Source organism: Gymnogyps californianus, chromosome 1 (assembly GCF_018139145.2).
Source record: "Gymnogyps californianus isolate 813 chromosome 1, ASM1813914v2, whole genome shotgun sequence".
In the NCBI taxonomy this organism is placed as follows: domain Eukaryota; kingdom Metazoa; phylum Chordata; class Aves; order Accipitriformes; family Cathartidae; genus Gymnogyps; species Gymnogyps californianus.
In genome coordinates, this window is record NC_059471.1 from 186,419,172 (window position 1) to 186,442,161 (window position 22,990).

The 22,990-nt window shown below is 41.0% G+C and overlaps 1 protein-coding gene across 5 annotated transcripts in view; it reads right to left on the reverse strand.

Moving 5' to 3' along the window:
- The window catches only part of PDZRN4 (PDZ domain containing ring finger 4), a 255,192-nt gene that overhangs the window by 77,070 nt on the left and 155,132 nt on the right, over positions 1 to 22,990 (reverse strand). Inside the window, exon 2 of one of the 5 annotated variants that reach the window (XM_050900210.1) lies at positions 2,835 to 2,875. The exons of the other annotated variants lie outside the window; for them this stretch is intronic. Coding sequence (XP_050756167.1) covers positions 2,835 to 2,849 — 15 coding nt within the window. The 5' untranslated portion in view covers positions 2,850 to 2,875. The remainder of the gene's footprint in view (positions 1 to 2,834; positions 2,876 to 22,990) is intronic. 5 annotated transcript variants of the gene reach the window in all.

A 22,990-nucleotide genomic window follows, 5' to 3' on the forward strand; every position in this document is an offset into this window, starting at 1 on the left:
CTCTACTAAAGAGTAACCTAACTTTTAACCACCGAATATGCCACCAAATTTGGGGTAGACCTAGATGGTCCCTGAAGTTTTACCAGAACTGTTTTCTGTATATAGAAAAGGGAATGTGTAGGACATCAAAGAAAAAGGCTAGTACTCCAGATGAAGTAGCTGGCTTTCTAATTTCCAATTGTAAAGACAAGTCTCTAACCCGGTTGACTGGGAGTGAGTTGGTGAATACCTGAAATACAAAATTTGACTTGAACTCACAAGGACCATTCATTCTTATTCCCTCCCAAACCACATCAGGTTTCAGTCTGTGAAGACCAACATTAACCAAATCTAGCAGAAGTCACAAATCTTTTATTTCTCTAGGGCACAATGTTGATTGCTTAGAAACTCATCACAGTATTTCCATTTGCATTTTACTGTTTATTTTATTTTCTCCAGAGCATAACCCAGGCCCAGTGTGCTTCACATTCTTTCAACTCACATACCAGTCTCTTCAATGCAAGACACCCTTCTCTTTATTCTACATTACCTCTGAGTCTTCAAATAAGTGCCAGTGTGGATCCCACTACAGAGATGGAGTCCTTATTGTCACATGCATTGTTATGGAGGCTTCTACGGTTTACAGCTGAACAGCAGGATCTACACACCTCTGTCACAGAAATTGCTCTAATTTCGCTGTCTTCCTAGATGCTTCAGGGCTTTGTCATTACAGAAGTAACATGATTCCTCCTGGACTTTAAAGCATTTTTAAACTCAGAATAAACATGTATGCTGTAGTCCCAGCAAAGACTTAGGCAAGTGTGACTGTTTCACTACTTGTTCTGCTAGTGCATGTGCAAGAGCCAGACTCACTGGTGTCAGAGCTGGAGCTGTCAATACTGTGACTACCAGTGCCAAGAAAAGACCATACCAAGGCTGCTGGGAATATCAAAATACAAGAAGACTTGAAATCAAGCCTTCACCAGAACAAGTAAAACCATAACAGAAGCCTTCCCCATCACTGAGGCAGACACCCTCTCTGCTGATAAAGTCCTCCTTGCCTGATCTTTGAAGGGTTTTGAGGAAGCACTGGACAGCACTAATTCATCTCGCTTTACCCTAGTCATGATCATCATTTCTGTATCCAAGTTGAACTGCATGGGCTGGTTAAGTAGACACAGCTTGAGCTAAGTGGCCATTTTGGCTCTTGAAAGGGAAGGATTTGTACAGTAGAGCATCCTGCAGGCAGGAGCAGACCAGTCTGCTAAAAGCAGGACGAGTGGGAGGTCTGCCAACAAGGCATGCGGCTGGGCAGGCAGGCAGGGGCTCAGTAAGGAGATCCCTACCAAAAACTGTGAAATGGGTTAAAGGATGAATGAAGCATGCCTCTCTCTTGATGCTACAGATAGTAAGGTAATAGTGGGTGGCTACAACTACCTTGGTTTTTATGCTATTCTCAGAGAATGCAGCAAAACATAAGTGCCACTCAGACACTACTGCCCAAAAATATCTGCTTTCTCATACACACACAGGGACATGTGCGTGTGCAGGTAGATTTCCACTGACATGTTCAGAAAGAAACACAGATTAGCATTATTAATTATATTATCATGTTAACAGCTATAAAATGTGGCGGACTTAGCAGGAAACTGCTGTCCTGTCTTCGTATGAATGCACAACCAACAGTCTGTGCCTAGAAGAGTTTGCATATCAGTATATAAACAAAAAAACAAACAAAAAAATAAACCAAAAGACAATAAGACTGTGAAATTTGCTTAATCAGCATATTATTTATGTCATCATCTCATTTAGTAACTTACTACTGATGTTAAATCATACCTCTGTTTTTGAGACTACAATTAGTGCCCCTTTAATGAGTTACAGAAATAAGCGCAACTTCAAGGATGCAACAAAAGGCAAAAAAGCTGCTAAACACTGGAGCAAACTGGACCTTGTTTTTAAACAAATGCTCCTGACTCTTCAGCTAATGGAAAATAAACAAAGCCCAAACCACTGAGCATCTTTAAAGATGTCACCACTTTTATTCTAATTACACTGAAAGTCTGGCAAACTGAGTAGAACATACTTCAGCAATCCCCAAATGGATTCCTTCAGTTACATTTCAGTAAATCCCAAGTGGATTCCTTTAGTTACTTGAAAAAAAAGGGAAATATTTTATCATAATATATTGCTTTTTCAGAAGAACACCAATTTTAACCTTAGGATTGCTAGTTAGTCTCAAAATAGCATCAATTATACTGAAAATTCTATTTACACAGAAAAATAGGAGGTTTTGTCACTCAAAATTAGTGGCTGCTGCTAAGATTTCCGAAAGCTATGCAAGACATTGGGGAGTCCTCAGAAAGCTGTTTTAACCAAACTGAGCTGAACTAATTTGTAACTTCAGTGCTTTGTTCTACACCCAAAAGCCTGAAACTCAGACCCATCTCACAAGACAGGTTCCAACACTGTGAGAAGGCTAAGGGAGACCTTACTGATGCCACCAACAGCCTCTTGGGGAGGTACAGAGAGGATAGAGCCAGGCTCTTCCCAGCGATGCACAGCAGCAGGACGGGAGCCAGGGGACACAAGTCAAAACAAGGGAAATCTCAGTCAGACATCAGGAAAAATGCTTTCCCACATGGGTGGTGAGACACTGGGACAGGTTCCTCAGGGAGGCTGTGCAGTCTCCGTCCTCGGAGAAGGCCCTGAGCAACCTGCACAAAACTGGCCCTGCTCTGGGAGGGGGCTGGACCCGACGGCCTCCAGCTGTCCCTTCCAACCTAAGTAGTCTATGATTCTGTTCACAGCATGTCAGACGAGGGAAGAGAAATGAAGAGAAATAAACAACTTACCAGCCAGCTGAGCATTTTAAGGAAAATAAAAGGGCCCTTACCTGAAAAACATAACAGAAAGCAAAACCTTAATAATTCAGCAAAATCACCAGGGTAATGAATTGTAGTAACTCCTGGTACATAAATAACATACACAATTATGCACCGATGAAATTGTAAACATTTCCCCCAATATGCTCATACTCTGTAAAAGATAAGAGATAGCTACGCTGGAATGCATACCAGGGGTCTCTCCATGTCTGTTTCTCCTGCGGCTTACGCCCACAGCTCAGAGAAAATAAGTTTGTCATCTGTAGGCTCTGTGACCTGAACATTTTTATACTCACTTCCTTACTATTTCAATTTCATCAGACATGTGCCAACATTTCTTGTAGACAATTTCACCTTCAGTCCCTGCTGAGGATCTGTCCACTAATGACCATAATGAAACATGCTTTGTGTGAGAGCCTGTTCATTTATTTTCATTCCCATGAGTGCCTTCAGAGACCAGTGTTGCAATCACGGCTACTTACTATTTAATTCCCAGCCAAATTTATGGCCAAATTGAAAAATGGATGCAGGCTGCCTGATGCAGGATGCTTTTGTCTGAAGTGTCCTCATGGAATCATTATACTTGCATTAATCTTTAATCTGCAATTAAACAATCAGTTCTATGTAAAAGATAGCTGCAAACAGATCTCCTGAATGTGTACTAGACAATATATCTTAATGGGTGTATGCGTGCCGTGGAGGGTCTGGGGGAAGAAAAATCAGCAATTAGGACAGCATCCATCACTGGGCCCCAGGTCAGCGAAAGGTTAGGGGAGAACCGAACCTCCCCAAGGTGCTGAGCATCCATCCACTACCTGCCCTGCTCTAGGGCTGTGCCTGCAGCGGTGGGGAACACGGAGGGAAAAGCCAGGTGGGAGTGGGAAAGGAGATACAATGGATTAAGGCACGGCTTCGCTGATAAATCTGTCTTGGCAGAAAACGCAACCTGCTTTGAATCTGTTTCTTTCCAATTAAGAGCCCTGCTTCCAGCTCCGGCAGATGCTTAATTGGTGACTGAGGCTGCCAGGCAGGCACCAGCGCCACGATCATTAACAGGTAGTTTGAAGCCATTAAGGTGCTCCTGCTTGTCAATTCCCCTCTCATATACCACTGACATAAACAAATGCATCTTCTTCCTCATGGCAGCCAGCTCACCTCGTAGGGAGAGGTGCACACGTGTGCTCTGCAAACTCGCCTTTGGTTCCTGGGACTGTGAAGTTATTAAATTAGCACCCAAGGCGTCTGATTCAGCGGGGAATACAAAGGGCCTTCCTGTCTGGTGTCAGTGTAATATTAGAGTGGTACCAAATGGCTTCAACAATAGGTAAGCAGAAGGGCATCTGTTTCAGATTTGACTAAAATTGCATAATTAGATCTTGGTAAGAGATCCGTCTGCTCACGTGTGGTTTCATCAAATGCTCTTGCCTGATCCAAATAAGGAACCAGCTCTCAGACATCAGTGGACATCATTTCTGATGCAAATGTGGGCACTACCTTAAGAAACTCTACACCTGTGCAGAGCCTTTTGTATGAATAGATGCCTGCGCCAATACACCAGGTTTTTAATTACAAACATGGAGAAACAAAACTACGATGATACCAGTGAACCCTGCCTTACTACAAGACATTTCTCCCTTGCAAGTTTTAGTCTTAATAATTCACTCATTGGTTTAGCAAAAAAAAAAAAAGTCACTGGATTCATGTCAAGCGGTGAGATTTATTTTGTTTTCTCTTACAAGGGTATCCTGACAAAAGTTCACAACTGTCCCATTTAATGATGTAAAGAATTCACTACCATTTACCATCTCCAGCTTACAAATCAGCTGATCTCAACAAACATACGCTAATTAAGGGCAAGGAAGTAAAAGGCATTTATTGATTGCAAGGTCTGAAGCACCAGAAAACTGATTAAATATATGTTGTTAAGGAGTTAATAAATGATTTAACTCTGCTATGCCATGTTCTATGTACACCCAGGGCTATGGTAGCTAAATGGCAATTCAATGCTATAGTCTTCCCTTATTTCCAGTGGGCTAATAAGACAAGCAATTAGACTGTTGTCTTCCCTTCAAACCGCAGCATTAACGTACTCACTTGTGCAAAGGAATAAATGATACCCAGCAGGCGGGGACAAAACTACCATATAGAAAAGATTTTGCAAAAAGAAGACCCATTGTTTAAAATGGTTGCAAGAGAAGTCTCAGTCAGCTGCTACATAAAAATAGTATTTTACAGCTGCACAGTGATCACAGAAACTTCATAGCTATGGTGCACCGGCAGAGAAAAGAGTCCTACTTAAATGTGTGACCTTTTTAATGGATTCTATCCCTAAGGTAATACAGACCACAGACGGACTACGACGACTGTAAAATAATTAACTGAGGTCCCTCTTTTCTGCCAAACCAACTCTTCAACAACATGCTGCTTATGGTTCAATGAGTAGGATCATCCTGACACAGAAAACCTAGGGCCAGATGCCCTTAGCCAAGTTTCAGATGGGAAACGTATGGAGTTGTCTTCTGTAAGGTCACATAGATGCTAATGTGTTTGCTCCCTGCCCCAGATGGCAGGCGGGTGCTCCCAGGCAAGCGGGGAGAAGGGCAGCCATAGCACACTGCACCCACACACCCTGGGCAGGGCGGTGGTCCCTGCCTGAGGAGCCTGCTGGCACATCTGGCTGCAGCCGGACAGGAGATCACAGGGCTTCCTATGAGCCATGGGATGGGACTGTCTGGGGCTTGGTCACCGTACCTATCACTGGCTCTAGGCCACGAGCAGTTTGGTCAGACAAAAGCCAGAGTCCTCAAGTTCTTCCCTAACAGAAGAATTTGCTGCTCAGGTTGAATAAGCATAATCATATAAATGAAGCCACATATTTACTACTTTCCAATTCCCTTTCTACCTCCAAGTGATGCTATACTGCACTTTTCCTCCTCATGCTTCTACGCCGCTTTACAGAATACTAAATGAAGATATAGCTTTCACTAAAATTTAAAAAACTGTCCATTTTTTCTTTTGCTCCTATAATATATGCAATTGCAGAGAGGGATCAGAGAACAGAGGGATGTTTTGCAAGTTCCCTATGAAGTAAAAATCATCATCTTTCCTCTTCTTTTTCTCCTTCCTCACACATACGCATGAGCACAGCACACACACACGCACGATGTAAAATCATTGAAAAATAGGCCTAGACAGACCTCAGATGATCACCTAATCCACCCCCGTCTCAAGGATTTACCTGAGAGGAGTTTATTTAATCTGTTCTCAAAACCTGCTACTAACTGACGTCTACTAGCAACTCCAAGCCATCCTTCTTACTCTCGTTTTTCTTGGACTCAAATCCAAACCTATATTGTTGCAGTTTAAGCACGTTATTTATTGTCTCGCCCTTCACAGGCATAGAGAAGAGATACTCCTATATGTACCTTTAAAAAACAGACCTCTCCCGTCCCTAAGGATAACAAACCTCTTGAGCCTCACTTTCATGCCTTAGGTGTGACTTCAGCCTTATAATTCTAAGTTACTTGCATATTTATTCTCTCTTTCTCTCTCCCCTGTTTTCACCCTCACATAAATTATGAAGCTTTACACACTGAGCCATGCTGCATATCCTTAGCAATAATGGGCTTGCTCCAAGAGTACTTCACTATTTTGACAATGCCAAATTTAAAGCAGAGCATGTGCTGCTTTGCATCTGTCAGTCACACAGCACTCTCCTTCGAAGCCCATCAATAAGCACAAAGTGACGGGTGGTCATCTGAACGACGCTTTGTGCTTCCATATTCAGCTCAGCAGTCTACACAATTTTAACCAGGGAGCTGCAAGGATAAGGAGAAAAAAGATTTCTTCCCATCAGGTTAAAATGTTTCAAGTGGCCCATTTTCGCTTTCTGCACACTTCTAAAAGATGACTAGGAGTCAATGTGAGAGATTAAGCTCTGTTGGCGGTGTAGTGTATTCATAATATATTAATAAGCAAGAATGCCTCAATTTTGGTTTGACACTGGCAATAGACTAAACTACAAAAGGACATTCACACAGAGGTGAGAACGAAAACTGAAGGTAGTGACAATGGATTACCCTCCAGTAGTAGAGTACCTTCGAAAACTGTAAGAATGATGTTTTATTTGCAAAAATACTATAAACCAGTTATCGCTCAACAAATCTCCAAAATGAAAAACTGCCTCTATGCATTTAGCATTTTAAGCTCTAGGAGGGTCCCAGTAAAACCTGTAAGTTACAGCAATGGAAGGAAAGAGGTGACATGCTCTTCAGATATAATCTCACAGCTTTGTTATGTTGTTACAGTTACATTCACATTTTGGAGACAGCAGGAGGGCCTGTCAGGAATCACAGCCCCATTGCACCAAACCAGTGTACAACTGGGATTTCCTCCCTGCCAGCTTACCAGCAGGGTTAAGCCTCTTCGGGTAAATGAGTTGATCCTATCTAGCCATTAATGCTTTAAATAAATACGCTTTCCTCTTTGAGGGCAAACTTTCTACCTCTGAACATACTTTCAGAAATCATGCATAATTGTATTTATTTAATTGGAAATAAATCTACACACACTACAGGCTTTTAAAGGCAGAAAGCATACAACATGTCACAGCTCACATGAATAATGGCAACTGGAAGTCAGGCTCCTCAGACTCCAGCCAACAACCCTCTGACATTGCGATGGATTGGAAAGTCGGTATCTCAATGGGGAAAATGTTTTGTCAATTAAGAAGTTCCTTTTATTACTTCTGGAAACAGAAATTGTGAAGTCAGGTTTTTAACCGAAATGCTTCCTACTAATGAATGAACTTTTTGCTGAACTATGTCAAAGCCAAAACGTTTCTTAAAGGATTGGGATAGCTCAGATTTTTCTGGTTGCTTTGTTATTATTTCCTTACTGTGCTCCCAGTTGGGATTGGAGACTCACTGGAATAAAAATATATGTAAAATGCACTTGCAAAAATCTGAAGACATAACAGTATTCCAAAACACTGGCTTAAAGCATATTCTGCTTTCTTACAGAGGCTTCCGATTTCCTTTACAAGATACTGAAATTCTACAGCAATTACATCCTTAAAGTATTCCTGTAGGCTGATCAAACTTCAAAACTGATCTAGCTTGGATTCGGATCGTATCTTACACAGATTAACTGAACATCCAAAACATAATCTACATGCTTACTGACAAAAAAAAAGACCCCAACCAAAGAACCAAACCCAAAAACCCCCTTGCTCTTCTGTATCTTTATTTCACAACTGCAAGAGAAGTGGAGAAAATTAACTAACTTTTATAGCAGCAATAACAAAACATGATCATACAACAGTAAAATCTGAATCAGAAAATGATTATGTTGATCCTCAAGTCAGCAAAGGATTGGTCATTGCTGTAGGTTGCCCACAGTCTGATGGGGCCCTTGCTAATGCGAACCTTGGCCATTTCATCAGGCTGTGCAAGCGTTCCTGTCTTATATGCTGCTGGGAATCATCCACAATCGCTGGCTTTCTTAGGAATGATGAAACCCCCAAGTTTCTTAGGTCTGACGCTCTTAACGCTTTTTGGCTATCTTCAAATGTGATTCTCTTGTCTCTCAACTTCCATTGACTCTCTTAGTAATTTCTCAGAAGTATTCCAGCAAGGAAGTACCCCAAACAGAACAAGAGATTAAACCCCTCTTACAAGAGTTACAAAGGTGCTTTGCTAATATTTACCACCTTTCCACCTTCTGACACTTAGTGCACACATTTTCTATATTGCCACTAGCTATTATTGGCTAGTGGAAATACAGAGCATATAAACATGTATGAACCACAGACATATAAAAAGTGAACGCATGAGTTCAGGCCATTTAATGTCCAAGGAAAAATGACCCGGGAAATAAACACTAGGAAAGAAAAAGGATGCTAAAGAAGGCAGAGGTTATTTATTAAATCAAGGGTGTTCTTGGCTTCTGTGCCTGAGGATCAAGACCATGCATTGCAAATGGATGCTAATTCTGCAACTAACATTCAGATATATTGTAAAAGTCCTGTATGTCCTGTGTTTTTTTGCATTGCAAAAGCAGATGATACAGGTCAGGGATCTGGTGGTAGATCATAACTTGAGTTGAAGCTGAAGCCTGCAGTTGTCTCTGGGTCATGGATTTTTATATCCTTTGCTTGTGCTAGGCTAAAGATTGAAATACACTTTACCTGTATGATGTCTCTCTGTCATTAAAAGTAATGAATTTTTTTTCTTGGGGAATGAGGCATGACGAAACAAAACATAGCACAAAATGCACCCATTTATATTTCACTGGAAAACACTGTGAATGAAAGTAAAAACAAAACAAAAAACAGACACAAGGAAATCTATGATTGGTGCTAACATTTTATACTGTGTCTTCAACAATGTCATGAGGATTGCTCTGCTGACATGTAGATGCTGCACCTACAGGCATTACCTATGCATAGAAGCGATCACCGATTACCATGCATTTTCTTTGGCATTTGAAAAAAGTTAGTCACAAAATGTAAACAAGAAGGCATGATATATATCATGATGTCGGTTCTGTCTTGTATTTTTCCTTTACTTGTATACACTCTCCAAAACTCGAAGAAGCCTATTTTAGCAATCCTGCCATAACTTCCCTAAACCAAATAAAAGCGAGGGATGCTCAGCTCGCTATTCTCTAGGCTTCCTTTTCTTCTGCAAAATTTGAAACTTCCTAACAACCTCTCCCCCCATACAGTCTACTGTCACCCTTAGATGTCATTAAAATGATACTAATAATATTTGTAGCTGGGTATGACACTCAGCCACCAGGAGCAAAGCTATTTGGCACTGTAATGCAAATGACTGCATTCATCAAATGAGCTTTGTTAGTTATTCATTGTGTTCCTTATCGTTCCTTCCCCAAACCCTGGTGCCTCTGCAGTGCGCATGGAGGTGTGTCTGCGGCAGCATCCCCACTGTAAAACCCACCCTTATCAGGCAGAGCAGGGCGCCGCGGGAGTGACCTGCCAAGTCACCGTGTCCCTTCTCCTCTCCCTCACCCTTTTGTGCCCAGTGTCGCTCTTTGTCCTCATCCACGGGATCTGTCTCCCCCTGCTCTGCTCACCGTGCCAGACCCTCTCCCACAGCTGGAAGAATGATTTGCAATGAAAGGGAATCTCGAGAGATCTGTAATTCCCTCCTTCTTCTACCCCATCTCCTCATTTTCCTCCAAAATCAACTGCTCCGACCAACCTTCTGCAAGGTCGGGCTTTTAAAAACAACTACTGCAACAAAACAGACCAAGCCATCGTGCATATCTCAGCAGCCCAGCAGGCCTGCACAGACAGAAAACGGTATTGACAAGTTCAGAAAGGGACAGACGCCGACTCTGATGCAGGCAGGCACTCAGGGCTTTTTTTTCATTAAATCTTTCACTGCTTAACACAGTTCAACATATCATTCTGTACCTCTGGAGAAAAGCTTTTGGGGGCTGGAGCCAGAGATTAATCCCTCTGTAATTTCTACTGCTGCTGGCGGTACTAACTACCAAGGGATTTGGGGGAGAGAAAATGGCACTGTTAGCTTGTAACCTAGGTGTAAAAATGGTCTTAATAAAATCGGGATGGTTGACGCCCCATCAATAACCACCACACACCAATTTTATTGGATGTAATAGATGCAATCCATTTGATGTGATACAGGAGGCTCATCCCAATATGGTAATTAATAGAGGTTGGGAAGCTACTCAAAAAATTGTCTACCACAACAGTGAAGCATCCAGGACAATCCAGTCAGTTTAACCTCTAAAGCAAATGTAAAGATTTTAAAAGAGCTTTAGTAAGAAGACTGGTCTGGATCTTTCTTCAGTGTAAAATGCAATTAAACAGGGTATAAAAACTGTATAATTAAACCAGTTTGGAATTATTCCATCAGATATTCCATAATTAATGTTTGTATAAGAACAGATTTTCTGTTTTGCAAGAATCAGCAGATAATCAGCAGCTGATTGTTAATCTGCAAATATGCTGATCCAAGCATAATTGTTTTTACACGTGTACCTACCCTTCCATGAAAACATAAGCAAGAGACATTTTCTCTACCCAAAGAACTGCTGTAACATCATGAGGCATAATCCCCAAACAACTCCAATTGTATTTTTTCTGTTTATCTTCAGCAGAGTTGTTATTCTTTATCGGGGGGGAGGGGGGGGAAGGGTTGAATAGGGTGGAAGCCCTAATTCCATGTTCTTGGCACTCTGTGTGACCTTGAGCAAAACTTTTTTGTATACCTTTTCTTCCTTTACTTCCTTGTCTCAGATCAAGATTACTCTATTAGACTGGCAGGTGCTTTGATATTATGGTTAGGGTAATAGACCTAGAGTAGTACTATTACACACCCTGTGCAATGTACCTATAGACACTTTATGAACTAAGTGCAAGGTTCCTGTAAATCTTCTTTGGAAAAAGGAGAGTACGTAAAGATTTGTAGAAGTCAAAGGCTAAAAAAGGAACAGAATACTAGGAGTTCATCAGTGTGACAAAGAAAATAGCAGATATTTAAGACCATGAGACGGATGGTTTTCACTGGAAACTCTCATGCTTCTGGTCATCTGTTCTCTCCAATTTTCATGAGCCCTCTCACCTTCCTGAATCTTCAATTTGTTTTGCACTAATGGGGCAAGAGTGCTCATCAATGGGTAATTAAAATTATTAACATATTGATGGTTTATACTGACTTCTATTAAACTTATCTGTGAATTTTCTATACTTCAAGTGAAGATTTTGGAAATACAATAGGTCAGAAATAATGAGCTAGATTGAACGGTTTGTTATGCACCATTAGAAAGAGGTCTTCCAATGGTAACAGTCAAAGAAATTTCTCCTTGCATACAAGAATTTCCAACCGACTCAAACACTTACTTCCTTAAACCTCACTGCACATCCCATCCTGTGAGAGTGATTGGGCTGATGAGCAAGCCATGGGACTTGCATGGCCAAGATGGTAGAGAGTTCTGCTACATCAGAAAAAAAAAATCAGACACAGCTCTTCATCTCTCTTATTCTTCACAAGGTTGAATTTCAGGGGGAAACATAGTGACAAAGGATGAGGAAAAGGCTGAGGTGCTTAATGCCTTCTTTGCCTCAGTCTTTAATAGTAAGACCTGTTGTTCACGGGGTACCCAGACCCCTGAGCTGGAAGACAGGGACAAGGAGCAGAATGAAGCCCCTATAATCCAAGGGGAAATGGTTAGTGACCTGCTACACCACTTAGACACACACAAGTCTATGGGGCCGGATGGGATCCACCCAAGGGTATTGCAGGAGCTGGCGGAAGTGCTCACCAAGCCACTTTCAATCATTTATCTGCAGTCCTGGCTAACTGGGGAGGTCCCAGTTGACTGGAAGTTAGCAAATGTGACACCCATCTACAAGAAGGGCCGGAAGGAGGATCCAGGGAACTACAGGCCTGTCAGTCTGACCTCAGTGCTGGGGAAGGTCATGGAGCAGATCACGTTCAGTGCCATCACACGGCATGTACAGGACAACCAGGCAATCAAGCCCAGTCAGCATGGGTTTATGAAAGGCAGGTCCTCCTTGACTAACCTGATCTCCTTCTATGACAAGGTAACCCGCTTAGTGGATGAGGGAAAGGCTGTGGATGTTGTCTACCTAGACTTTAGGAAAGCCTTTGACACCATTTCCCACAGCATATTCCTGAAGAAACTGGCTGCTCATGGCTTGGACGGACATACTCTTCACTGGGTAAAAAACCGGCTGGATGGCCCGGCCCAAAGAGCTGTGGTGAATGGAGTTAAATCCAGTTGGCGGCCGGCCACAAGTGGTGTTCCCCAGGGCTCAGTATTGGGACCAGTTCTGTTTAATATCTTTATCAATGATCTGGATGAGGGGATCAAGTGCACCCTCAGTAAGTTTGCAGACGACACCAAGTTGGGTGGGAGTGTTGATCTGCTTGAGGGTAGGAAGGCTCTACAGAGGGATCTGGACAGGCTGGATTGATGGGCCAAGGCCAAGTGTATGAGGTTCAACAAGGCTAAGTGCACGGTCCTGCACTTGGGTCACAACAACCCCATGCAATGCTACCGGCTTGGGGAAGAGTGGCTGGAAAGCTGCCTGGCAGAAAAGGACCTGGGGGTGTTGGTTGACAGCTGGCTGAATATGAGCTGGCAATGTGTCCAGGTGGCCAAGAAGGCCAATAGCATCCTGGCTTGTATCAGAAATAGTGTGGCCAGCAGGAATAGGGAAGTGATCATCCCCCTGTACTCGGCACTAGTGATGCTGCACCTCGAATACTGTGTTCATTTTTGGGCCCCTCACTACAAGGAAGACACTGAGGTGCTGGAGTGCTTGAGTGTGTCCAAAGAAGGGCAAAGAAGCTGCTGAAGGGTCTAGAGAACAAGGCCTATGAGGAGCGGCTGAGGGAACTGGGGTTGTTTAGTCTGGAGGAAAGGAGGCTGAGGGGAGGTCTTATCGCTCTCTACAACTACCTGACAGGAGGTTGTAGCGAGGTGGGTGTTGGTCTCTTCTCCCAAGTAACAAGCGATAGGACAAAACGAAAGGGCCTCAAGTTGCGCCAGGCGAGGTTTAGATTGGATATTAGGAAACATTTCTTCACTGAAAGGGTTGTCAAGCACTGGAACAGGCTGCCCTGGGAAGTGGTGGAGTCACCATCCCTGGAGGTATTTAAAAGATGCGTAGAAGTGGTGCTTAGGGACATGGTTTAGTGGTGGACTTGGCAGTGTTAGATCTACAGTTGGACTTGATGATCTTAAAGCTCTTTTCGAACCTAAATGATTCTATGAATGGTCAATAGTAAGGAATCAGCAACCAGTTTCCAAAAGCTGCTCCTAGACTTTGATAATATCTATTGTTATTATCAAGTTTGTTCCTATTTATGATCTTATCTTATTTTGATTAGGAGAGCAGTTTTAATGTAGCAGAGAATCCAGGCGTTTACCATAACAATAAAGAAAGATAGCCCTTAAGTCATGCCTGTGTTAGCTCTGCTACGTATTTTTAGTTACCGTCATTTACAAAGTTTCTTTCCTCTCCCTCCCTCATCTTTTTCCAATCATGTAAAATTCACCACTGAGTAGAAGGCCATCCAAAGCTCAGACAGGTTTTCATGCTCTTCCTCTAGGACTGAGAGACTATTATCAGAAAAAAGTGCCAAATGCCTGCTGGCACCTTCAGTCAGCTGCCAGGAGCTGGAGATGTAACATGCTTCATCCCTGCAGGTGGTTGTGGTGCGATAGGACTGGTGGAGCATTTTGGGAAAGCTTGCTCAGGTGTACCTCAAAGATACTACTTTCCACTTAAATTTGGCTGACTCCATCTAACAGGGTTTAGGACTGAAGGGTCTATAGAACACTAAGAAAATTGCTGAAACTGCTTGAAATTCAGTTGTGACAAATATCTAACTCTCGATAGGGCCTTTGAAAATCCTGGACAAAAAACTGAAAGCAGGAAAAACAACAATACAGAGGTATAGGATCACGTTAAACTTACTCTATCCAAGACCAACAACACAATTTGCCTCTGTATAAAAAAGACTGAGTAGAACAAACTACTCATCAACCTATACAACATTCATCATGTCTGTAGCATGTCCAGTGGCCTACCTAACAGTACATTCTACGCAAAACATCACCTCTGGTGAAACATCTAGGAAAAATGAAATGTTGTTTATATCCCTGGTATGTTGAATTAGTGAATGACACAGAAAACATAACTTAGCTGCACATTTCTTACCCTTAAAAGGAGATGTAAATGTATCATAGTGCAGAAAAATCTAAAGGCGTACTTACAGAAATGGGAAATAAAAAGCTGAAGCATTAGATATTCTATTAGCAGAGGGAAAAATCTTTCAATTGGCCACAAACTCCATAGCACAGAAGATTAAATTTTAGTAGAAAATTATCAAATCAGCAGAAAATAAAATTGATCGTTCCCATGCATACTGCAAAAGCAATATTTTACTGAGAAGACTGAATCCCTCAAATACAACATAAAAGCTTGCCATAATGACAGATAGTTCTATTACAAAAGGTACTGAGTGCATAATTAACCACTGCTAATACCTATCTGAATATTTGAAAAGAAGAAAAATTTATTCAAGTGGAATATAAACTATTCATCAAAGCTGCAAAAAAATATATAAATGAAATTCCTGCAGTGAAAACATGCACTACTCAGGCTGTTTATGATCCCTTGACAGAAGATGTATAAATAGGAAAAATTTACCACTCATTCACTAGGGGCTAATGAAGCAGAACTAAGATCACATGCACACCATCACTCAAGTGCAGGACATTTGCAACTTCTCAATTTTATATGGAACTGCCTGTTCAAGTCACATATTTTGTAACAAAGGTCATTTTTTTTGGTCTCCATCTAAACAGTAAACTGTAATTGGCTCAGAAGTTTCATTTTTCTTAAGCTAATGTTAATTTAACGAGTACTCTCTCCACATTCCTGGATATAGGTGATGGAGAGCTTTGCTTCATAAGTTTCCCAGTATCAATCAGTTACATATAGCAAGGCACAAAAAGTAATATTTAATTGCAGTTTCCTGCTCTGTAAAATGATTTACACTCTTGGATAAACAGCCACAGCTCTAAACTTTGCATTTTTTTATAACAGTTCACAAAAATGAAGAAAATCTAACCCTGTTACGTCCATACTACCCAAGCTACTGCAACTGTTTATCTGCAAAAGTGGAAACAGCTAAGTATCCGTAATTTAAGAAAACGCTTCTTAGAGCTAAAACATTTGTAAAGGATAATCAGAAGTTTATACTCTGTAGACAGGTGCAAGTAAGGTCTAAATTCTCAAACAACGGCAAGTTTCCAATCTCTGAATGTTCATTTAGAGTAACGCAAGCTGCATTACTTTGTCAGCCAATAGAGGCATATGGACAATATTCCTGAATATACCCTCAGCTCTGAAAGCTGTAACATTTGCCACTCGCAAGTGTAAACATATTTATGATTTTTTAGCATCATCTTATTCTGATGACTTTATTTATCTGCGTCACGTAGTATTTTCTAGAAGCTGTTTGTGAATGAAATATAAATTAGCACTCTTCTCACAGAGAGATTTGAAGTATTTCCCATGAATTTACTTTCACAGAGGTCCTAGCAAAAATGCTGCCCTGTAATTTTAGTCAGTGGATTATCCCTAATATATTATTTTCTTCCTAATTTATTTACACAGCCTATAATGCACTTAACAGAGATCTTAGTGTGTCAGGTGCTCTGTGAATGCTAAATAGATTAAAAACTACAGGCCTGTTTCTAAGAATAGAAAACAAATAGTACCTTGTGCTTCCAGCAGCATGCTAGGAAAATACTCACCGGAGATGAATTCTGCCTCTGTTCTCCAAATGGGCCCAACGTAATGCCAATCTACAGGAAGCATGACTTTTTCCTGCTGTAAATACAAATCTCCACTACACTTAAAGTATAGAAGTGTCCTTACTGAAAGGTTTAATTCTGCATATTGTTTTCCATAAGCACACTTCTACAGATGCCTGAAATAACAAAGGAAAAAATATCTTACAGCACCTGAAACTTTGGCCATCTATCTTAACTTCACTCTGCCTACAGTTACCTACCTGGACAGGGACGACCAATACAGCCTTATTCTACAAATGCAACCATGAGACTAGCTTGCTTACGGATCATCCTTAGATCCCGTAAGAAAAACTGTGAGAGCACCCTGTCATTACTGCAACCGGTGGCACGTCCTGCTCAGCAGAGGCCAGGGCGATCCTCTCTTCATTCTGCATGGGCTGAACAAAAACGATGCCAGTATGGGGAGGCAAGGTGAACTTCCCTGGTGCAATGCTGTATTTGCTTCTTTAATAGCAAGGTAAAAGACATAACCGTCCACTAAATAAACAGCCTACCACTGGAACAATATTCACAGTATTTTAACTGCGGACAGTAAAGTTTTACTCCACATTGCTGTACATATTAGTAATGCCAGTGCAATTTGCATTATTCAAACGATGATACATGTGCTGTGGAGTGGAAAGAAAGCTAGTCGATCAGAATTCAATACTTACTAGTATTGAACACATCCATACATATAAAATCTCTCACTAGAGGAAGAAAAATAGGAACCATAAAAGACCTTCTGGTTGAAATGGCTTGAGGAGCCATCTCACAACACTTTGTACACCCGGCACATTTCATTGTGGATGAATTTGCAAATAAATCTTACAGAATGGCTCAAATCTTTCATTCTTTCCCATCTTTTAGTTGTTGCTGAGGTACAAGCAGCAACACCTATGATACTTTATAATTTTGTTTCACCAATGAACAAAGATTGATATGTTAGTCAGAGAATCAAATTAGAAGGAAGAGACAGGAGTAAATGCTCTGTCAGTGTTGTACAGTGTTCCTGTGCAATAAAAGGAAATCGAGTTTTCTCATCCCTCCTCTTGCATTCAGATTTTCCTCACTACAACAAAAAACTAAGCAATTCTCAGTGTCTTCCAAATCAAAAACATAGGAACAACAGCTTTTCTGAAAATCTGTAACCCAAGGCTTAGAGTAGCTTCCAACTAAAGTCTCCTGAGGTATGGAGAGGTGGGAGGCCGAGACCTATCCCTTCTCAAGTCACACCAGAAATTAACAGCTCTATTATTTGAATGATGACCTTTCTACACAGTGCTAAGAAGTGGTTTTCTTTGGCAACAGAATTTATTCGTTGGGACCTATTCCCAGCAGCTGCTGCAGTCATTGCAATCCAGAAGGGTAAGCCGAGATTTCTATCCCACTTCCCACCTTTTTCATATCCCACTGAAGACATATGCATGGGAAAGAATTACCATTACAGGGGTACAAATTTCAAAGCATCAGCTCTCTGTTGCATACTTTTGTCCTAAATAAAATACAGGGTGCATTCTGCCACCAGACCCTTTTCCCCAAGTCATTTTAGCACAGAGTAAAAGAGTGGCAATATACACAGCTCATAAAGTTCATGCCTCTGTCTACCCTGGGGTTGCTGGTTCAAGTGTCTCTAATGTTAAGGGTGACAATGTGCTTGAATACTCCAGAGCTGTCCTGCATAAGTAGGACCTGACTAAAGGTTCATTGTATTTTTGCCTAACTTCCACTCATTTCAGGAGCTAATTATCTGTAAGAATGTTCCTTTAAAATAATGAATCCACTCTCAGCTGGAGGTCAAGTAAGCAACTAAAGAGAGCAGGAGAGCTCATAGAGAAATTACTAAATTAAGGTTCTTAAAGTCTTATTTGCCTATTTTAATCTTAATCAAGCTCCTCTTCACAAATTAGAGATGTGAATAATTGTCTTTAAAATATGGATAAATAATAACCCAAGTGAATCCACTGCCAACATAAGAATATTATCCACTTCATAGTACATCATCTCCAGCCTGAGAAAAATGTCGGACAAAGCAACAGGCCTTGAAGCCTATCAGCAATCTCAAATAATTATAGATAACGGTGTAGGAAACAGTCTTTCAAGACTCATAGCGCTCTGCAGCATTTCCCAGCCCCCAAGCCAAACACACTTTGGGAACTTCAGACAGAGCACCAACTAAGCCTGAATTGCCAAGACAAAGCATTAACTTCAAGACAAAGTCTAAGAAACCCAAATTCCCGCCACAGAGTTTTACAAATCCAGAACATATTTGAACTTTGCATGGAGATAAACTTTAATGCATACGAGTACCACTAGGGAAGTGAACAGCTGCATTCAGCACTTGCTGAAGTCTCTACGAGAACATCAGGGAGCCTAAAGGGGCCCATTATGTTGCATTTTTGGGGCATGCAAGTGCCCATGGTCAAAGCCCAGATGTGGAAAAAAAAAAAATATGCCAGTCTCATTACTATGCACAAATGGGAAAGAATGGTTGGCTGCTGTATTGAGAAGGCTGTCATATAAGCTATAAATAATCAGACATACTGATCACTCAGGAGCCCTTCCTTTTGATTTTCCTCTGTGTTTTGTCTTTGGTTGTCCGTAAATGTGACATCTATCCTCTCCATTCAACTGGCTAATGGCCCTCGTCTAACTCTGAAACATTGGACTAGCACTTTGGGAAACCATCTGTGTCCATGAAATAAAGATAAAGCCAATACTACAAAGGCTCTTGTATTTCTAGTCTCCCATTAATTGCCCTGAAGATCTTAGCGTAAGGTGAGCAAGCACTTATCACCAAGCAGAACCTTGTGACATCCCACACAAGTGCTCTCCCAGTGCACAGGAGCTGTGGCCAAGCAAAGCCCTGTAGGTCCCTCCTCAGAGGAAAGGCCTGGGCTTGTGAAACATGCCTCCATCCTTCCCTGAGAGGGTATTCAGGCATGCTAGCAATATCTCATGGGCAAGATTACCAGAGGCAGCTGATACATCCAAAGGAGTCTGTATGTTCACTTATTGTCACAAAATTAAAGGAGCAAATATTGACACAAACTTACTGCTCTAAATATAATATCAAAATAACAAAATCAGGGATGTACTGCTAATAAGGATTAATAAAAGTAATATAGTTAAAAACAGAAATAACTGTTCAATTTACTCTAGATAGCAGTAGAGTCTCATTTGCTCTTTCAAAGGCATAATCAGTTGAAGGGCACATTTTTCTTCTCTTTGTTCTTTCCCATCAATTTTAATGGGTGCAGAACATCAGTCACATGAAATGTAATGGGACAAGAAGATGGATGAGTACATTTGAAGCTACTAGTCACAGGACAGAAAACATTCTGACAAAGTGACACCGGCAGCATAGGGTTCAACAATAGAGCCTGGACAATATTTAGTAAGTGAAACTACAGTGCTACATGATTTGGTATTCTCACTGGGCAAAATCCTTCCCCTGTCACTATTCATCATGTTCCCACAGGTCAGACTTTCAAAGACATTCTCCTACTGAACATGACCAAATGACATTTTTAATTCAAGGAAATACGTAAATCTGGGGACAGAGAGGTCATTTGGAGATAAATGGGAACAACCTCCTGTATTAAGAACTTAAAACTACTTCATCAAGAAGGTTTTAAATGGTTTAGTAAGATTCATACCTGAGATTTGAAATCTATTATGCTCATAGGAGTGAGGAGACTTTATATCTATGCTGAACTTATTGACAGCAACAAGACTCCACTACTGATGAACAAGTAGCAAAAATCCCCTATTTTTACTAGTACCTGAAGAAAGCAATATCAAAAAAGTAATATTTAGAAATTGCTCCATACTAAAGAGCCTCTAATTTGCACAATACAATAAAATATATGAATTAAAAAGCAACATGCCCCATTAGTTATCTGAGAAGAGGTTCTGGGGAAATTGCAAAGAAAATTCCTATCAAAACTGAGCTTTAGTGTACAGCGAAGGAAAAAACAGTCATCCAACAAACCGAACCAAACCCTTTCTGGACTTTGAGGAAGCGTGGGACTCCAGACCTGTTGGGAAATGCAGGCAGATCTACGCTCTACCGCAACGATCCACTTGTGTTATAACTTTACCAGTAATTGCTAAGTGGATCGATCTAGCATTTTACGATGCTTATTGCGATCACCATCATCATTATTAGACAATACAGTTCCGGTTTCTTCATTAGCCATTTGCTGAGACCTCTGCAGTTAATCTTTAAAGCTTTAAATAATACAGAACTTTACACCAGAAAGGGAAAAGAGAAACTAGGACCTCTTCAAATATACCCACGAGAGAAGGAATTAGAGCCAGACCTCCAAGTCCTGCTGCCGCACTAAATAGGCCCTCTACCTCAATACGCCACAATCACCCATCCAGTGGCGTGCAATATCCAGGAAGCAAAAAGCGAGCTTTTGGCAAATTCTCTCAAACAGGGCAACATCCCTCTCTGGCATCACAACGTACACTGTGAAGGTGATGGTGTATTCTTTTTCTAAGAAGTACCTTGTTGGAAGCTGTTTACGCAAATGCTTCTCCCTATATATACTTTCCTTCTCTCCCACAAGACACAAGACTGCTCTCTAACAATATCTCTACAAGTGTATGCTGGTAAAGAAGAGTATACACAGGGCGGAGTTTCCCACAGTAAGTCATGTATCTCAGAATGGGAATTCCAGAGAGGATGGAAATTCCACGTCAGGAGAAGGTTTGAGATTTCACAAACAGTACGCCCAACTCTGGAAAGAGCAAAACATTTTAAGATAAAAGAATACTTGACTCACTTTTGGCTTCCACATTTCATACTATATGAAATAACACACCATTGTAAAAACTACTGAATATAAGATGTTTCAAAAGTTAATCAACCTAAATATTTCACTATGATGATATATAAATAATATTCAGACATTCCTGGAAATTTCTTTCCCGTGTTTTTCCTCTAAGACCACATTTTGATGAAATATTTAATTTTTCTATGAAGCATTTTGATTTTGATGGAATTATATACCTCAGTGAAAAACAATGTAGACACTACACACAGTTTCTGGAATTCCCCACTTATAAACTTATGGGTCTGTGTCTTTCCTGACTGTAATAGTAGACTACATGACAAATTAAATTTAAAAAATGCATAAAACCATATTGCAATGAGAGATGCCACCCTCACTTTTAGTAACTCTGACCTCTGAGAAAGCATTCCAAATGCTGAACTTTAACTAATAATTGACCCTTTCCTCCATCTTTTCTTGCCATTAAAATTTGTTTTGAGCTGGCAGTTCATATGCCCATGGATATCATGAGGAATCTGAATATTTCACATTCTAGCCATGAGGAAGTCGAAGGCCTGAATAATGATTATTCCCTAAGCAGCCTTCCCTGCAAGTCCATCACGATAATATGCAAAAAGCACATTACAAATACAACTAAACTTATTAAATAGGTCAGTCAATTGTTCTGTTATATCACAGGTAACCAAAGATAATCCTTTTCTCTGATTATTTCAATTGTTCAGTCCTCATAAGGATTTAGCGAAGTTCACCCATTCCCATGCTCCTCTTGGTCCTCAGGACACGGGTCCTGGCACTGCAGTTCATTATCTTTCTGACATTAGAGAGCAACTGAACACCTAATAAGTTTGTGGATCTTTCCCAGGAGCCTCACCAGTTTGCTGCACATGGACACAGAAGCTACACGGACATTTGCAAGCACGACAGTCCCTGAAGGCATGTCTGCAGATGCAGGGGCAGAACCAGTGATCCTAGCCAGAAACCAGCTGGGATCTCAAGTGTGCCGTGATGTGCTGACACAGCTATGGCTGGCTCCTCTTGGCACTGATGTCCGTGGACAAGCTCTGAAAGTCCAGAGCCAAACCTTTTCCTCCTCCTTAGGGCTATGCACAGCTGCTAACCCCATGTGGGTGGGTCTCAGCCTCGCAAGCAATGATGCCTACCCTAGACATGCAGAAGAATACCAAACCCTCAAGAATTTAGACTGTTTCTAAACATTATCTTTCAAGTTCATCCCAATTCCTTTCAAATTTCCTAAACTGTAAACTAAACCTGATTGATATCTGCAAACTTTTCTCACTGATCATAAGTGAGGCTACTTTTAATGAAAAGTGTTTTTTTCAAAACAGTATGATTCCAGGAGCTAGGAAAAAAACCCAAACAACAACCCCCCCAAATACTAAGAGATATGAAACAAAACAGAAAAAATTCTCCAGCTGAGTGAGCACAAAAACTAAGTTGTATGTAGACAAATTAAAGACACTTGTAGACCTTTGCAGATTGAGTCCTCTCAGGTTCAACTCTGACATTAATACACATGAAGCACAGGAATTCTACATATGACGTGGTAGTTTGGAAGATTACTCATTCCACTGTGCTTATGTTGTTTCAGAGGTCAAACTTCATGGCTAAAACCTCTAGGGAATAAACTGCTACTGTACACAATCAGACTACAAAAAAAAGGAAAACGAATGTTTGTTTTGCTTCACTTTGCTGATTATCAGGGTTTGCTTCTGTTGGTTAAAAAAAAAAACAACCCCCCCCCAAAAAAAACCCAACCTTCATCCTAAAGGAAAAGGAATGAATTATTTTTTCCACCTGAGAGAAGAAGGGTATGTAGAATTTCCTAACTTCCTCAAAGTGAAACAATAAAAACCCACAACAGTGAGGGTCATGCAAGTTTACATCATCCTATTATGTAGAAATGGCCAAATAGCCATGCTG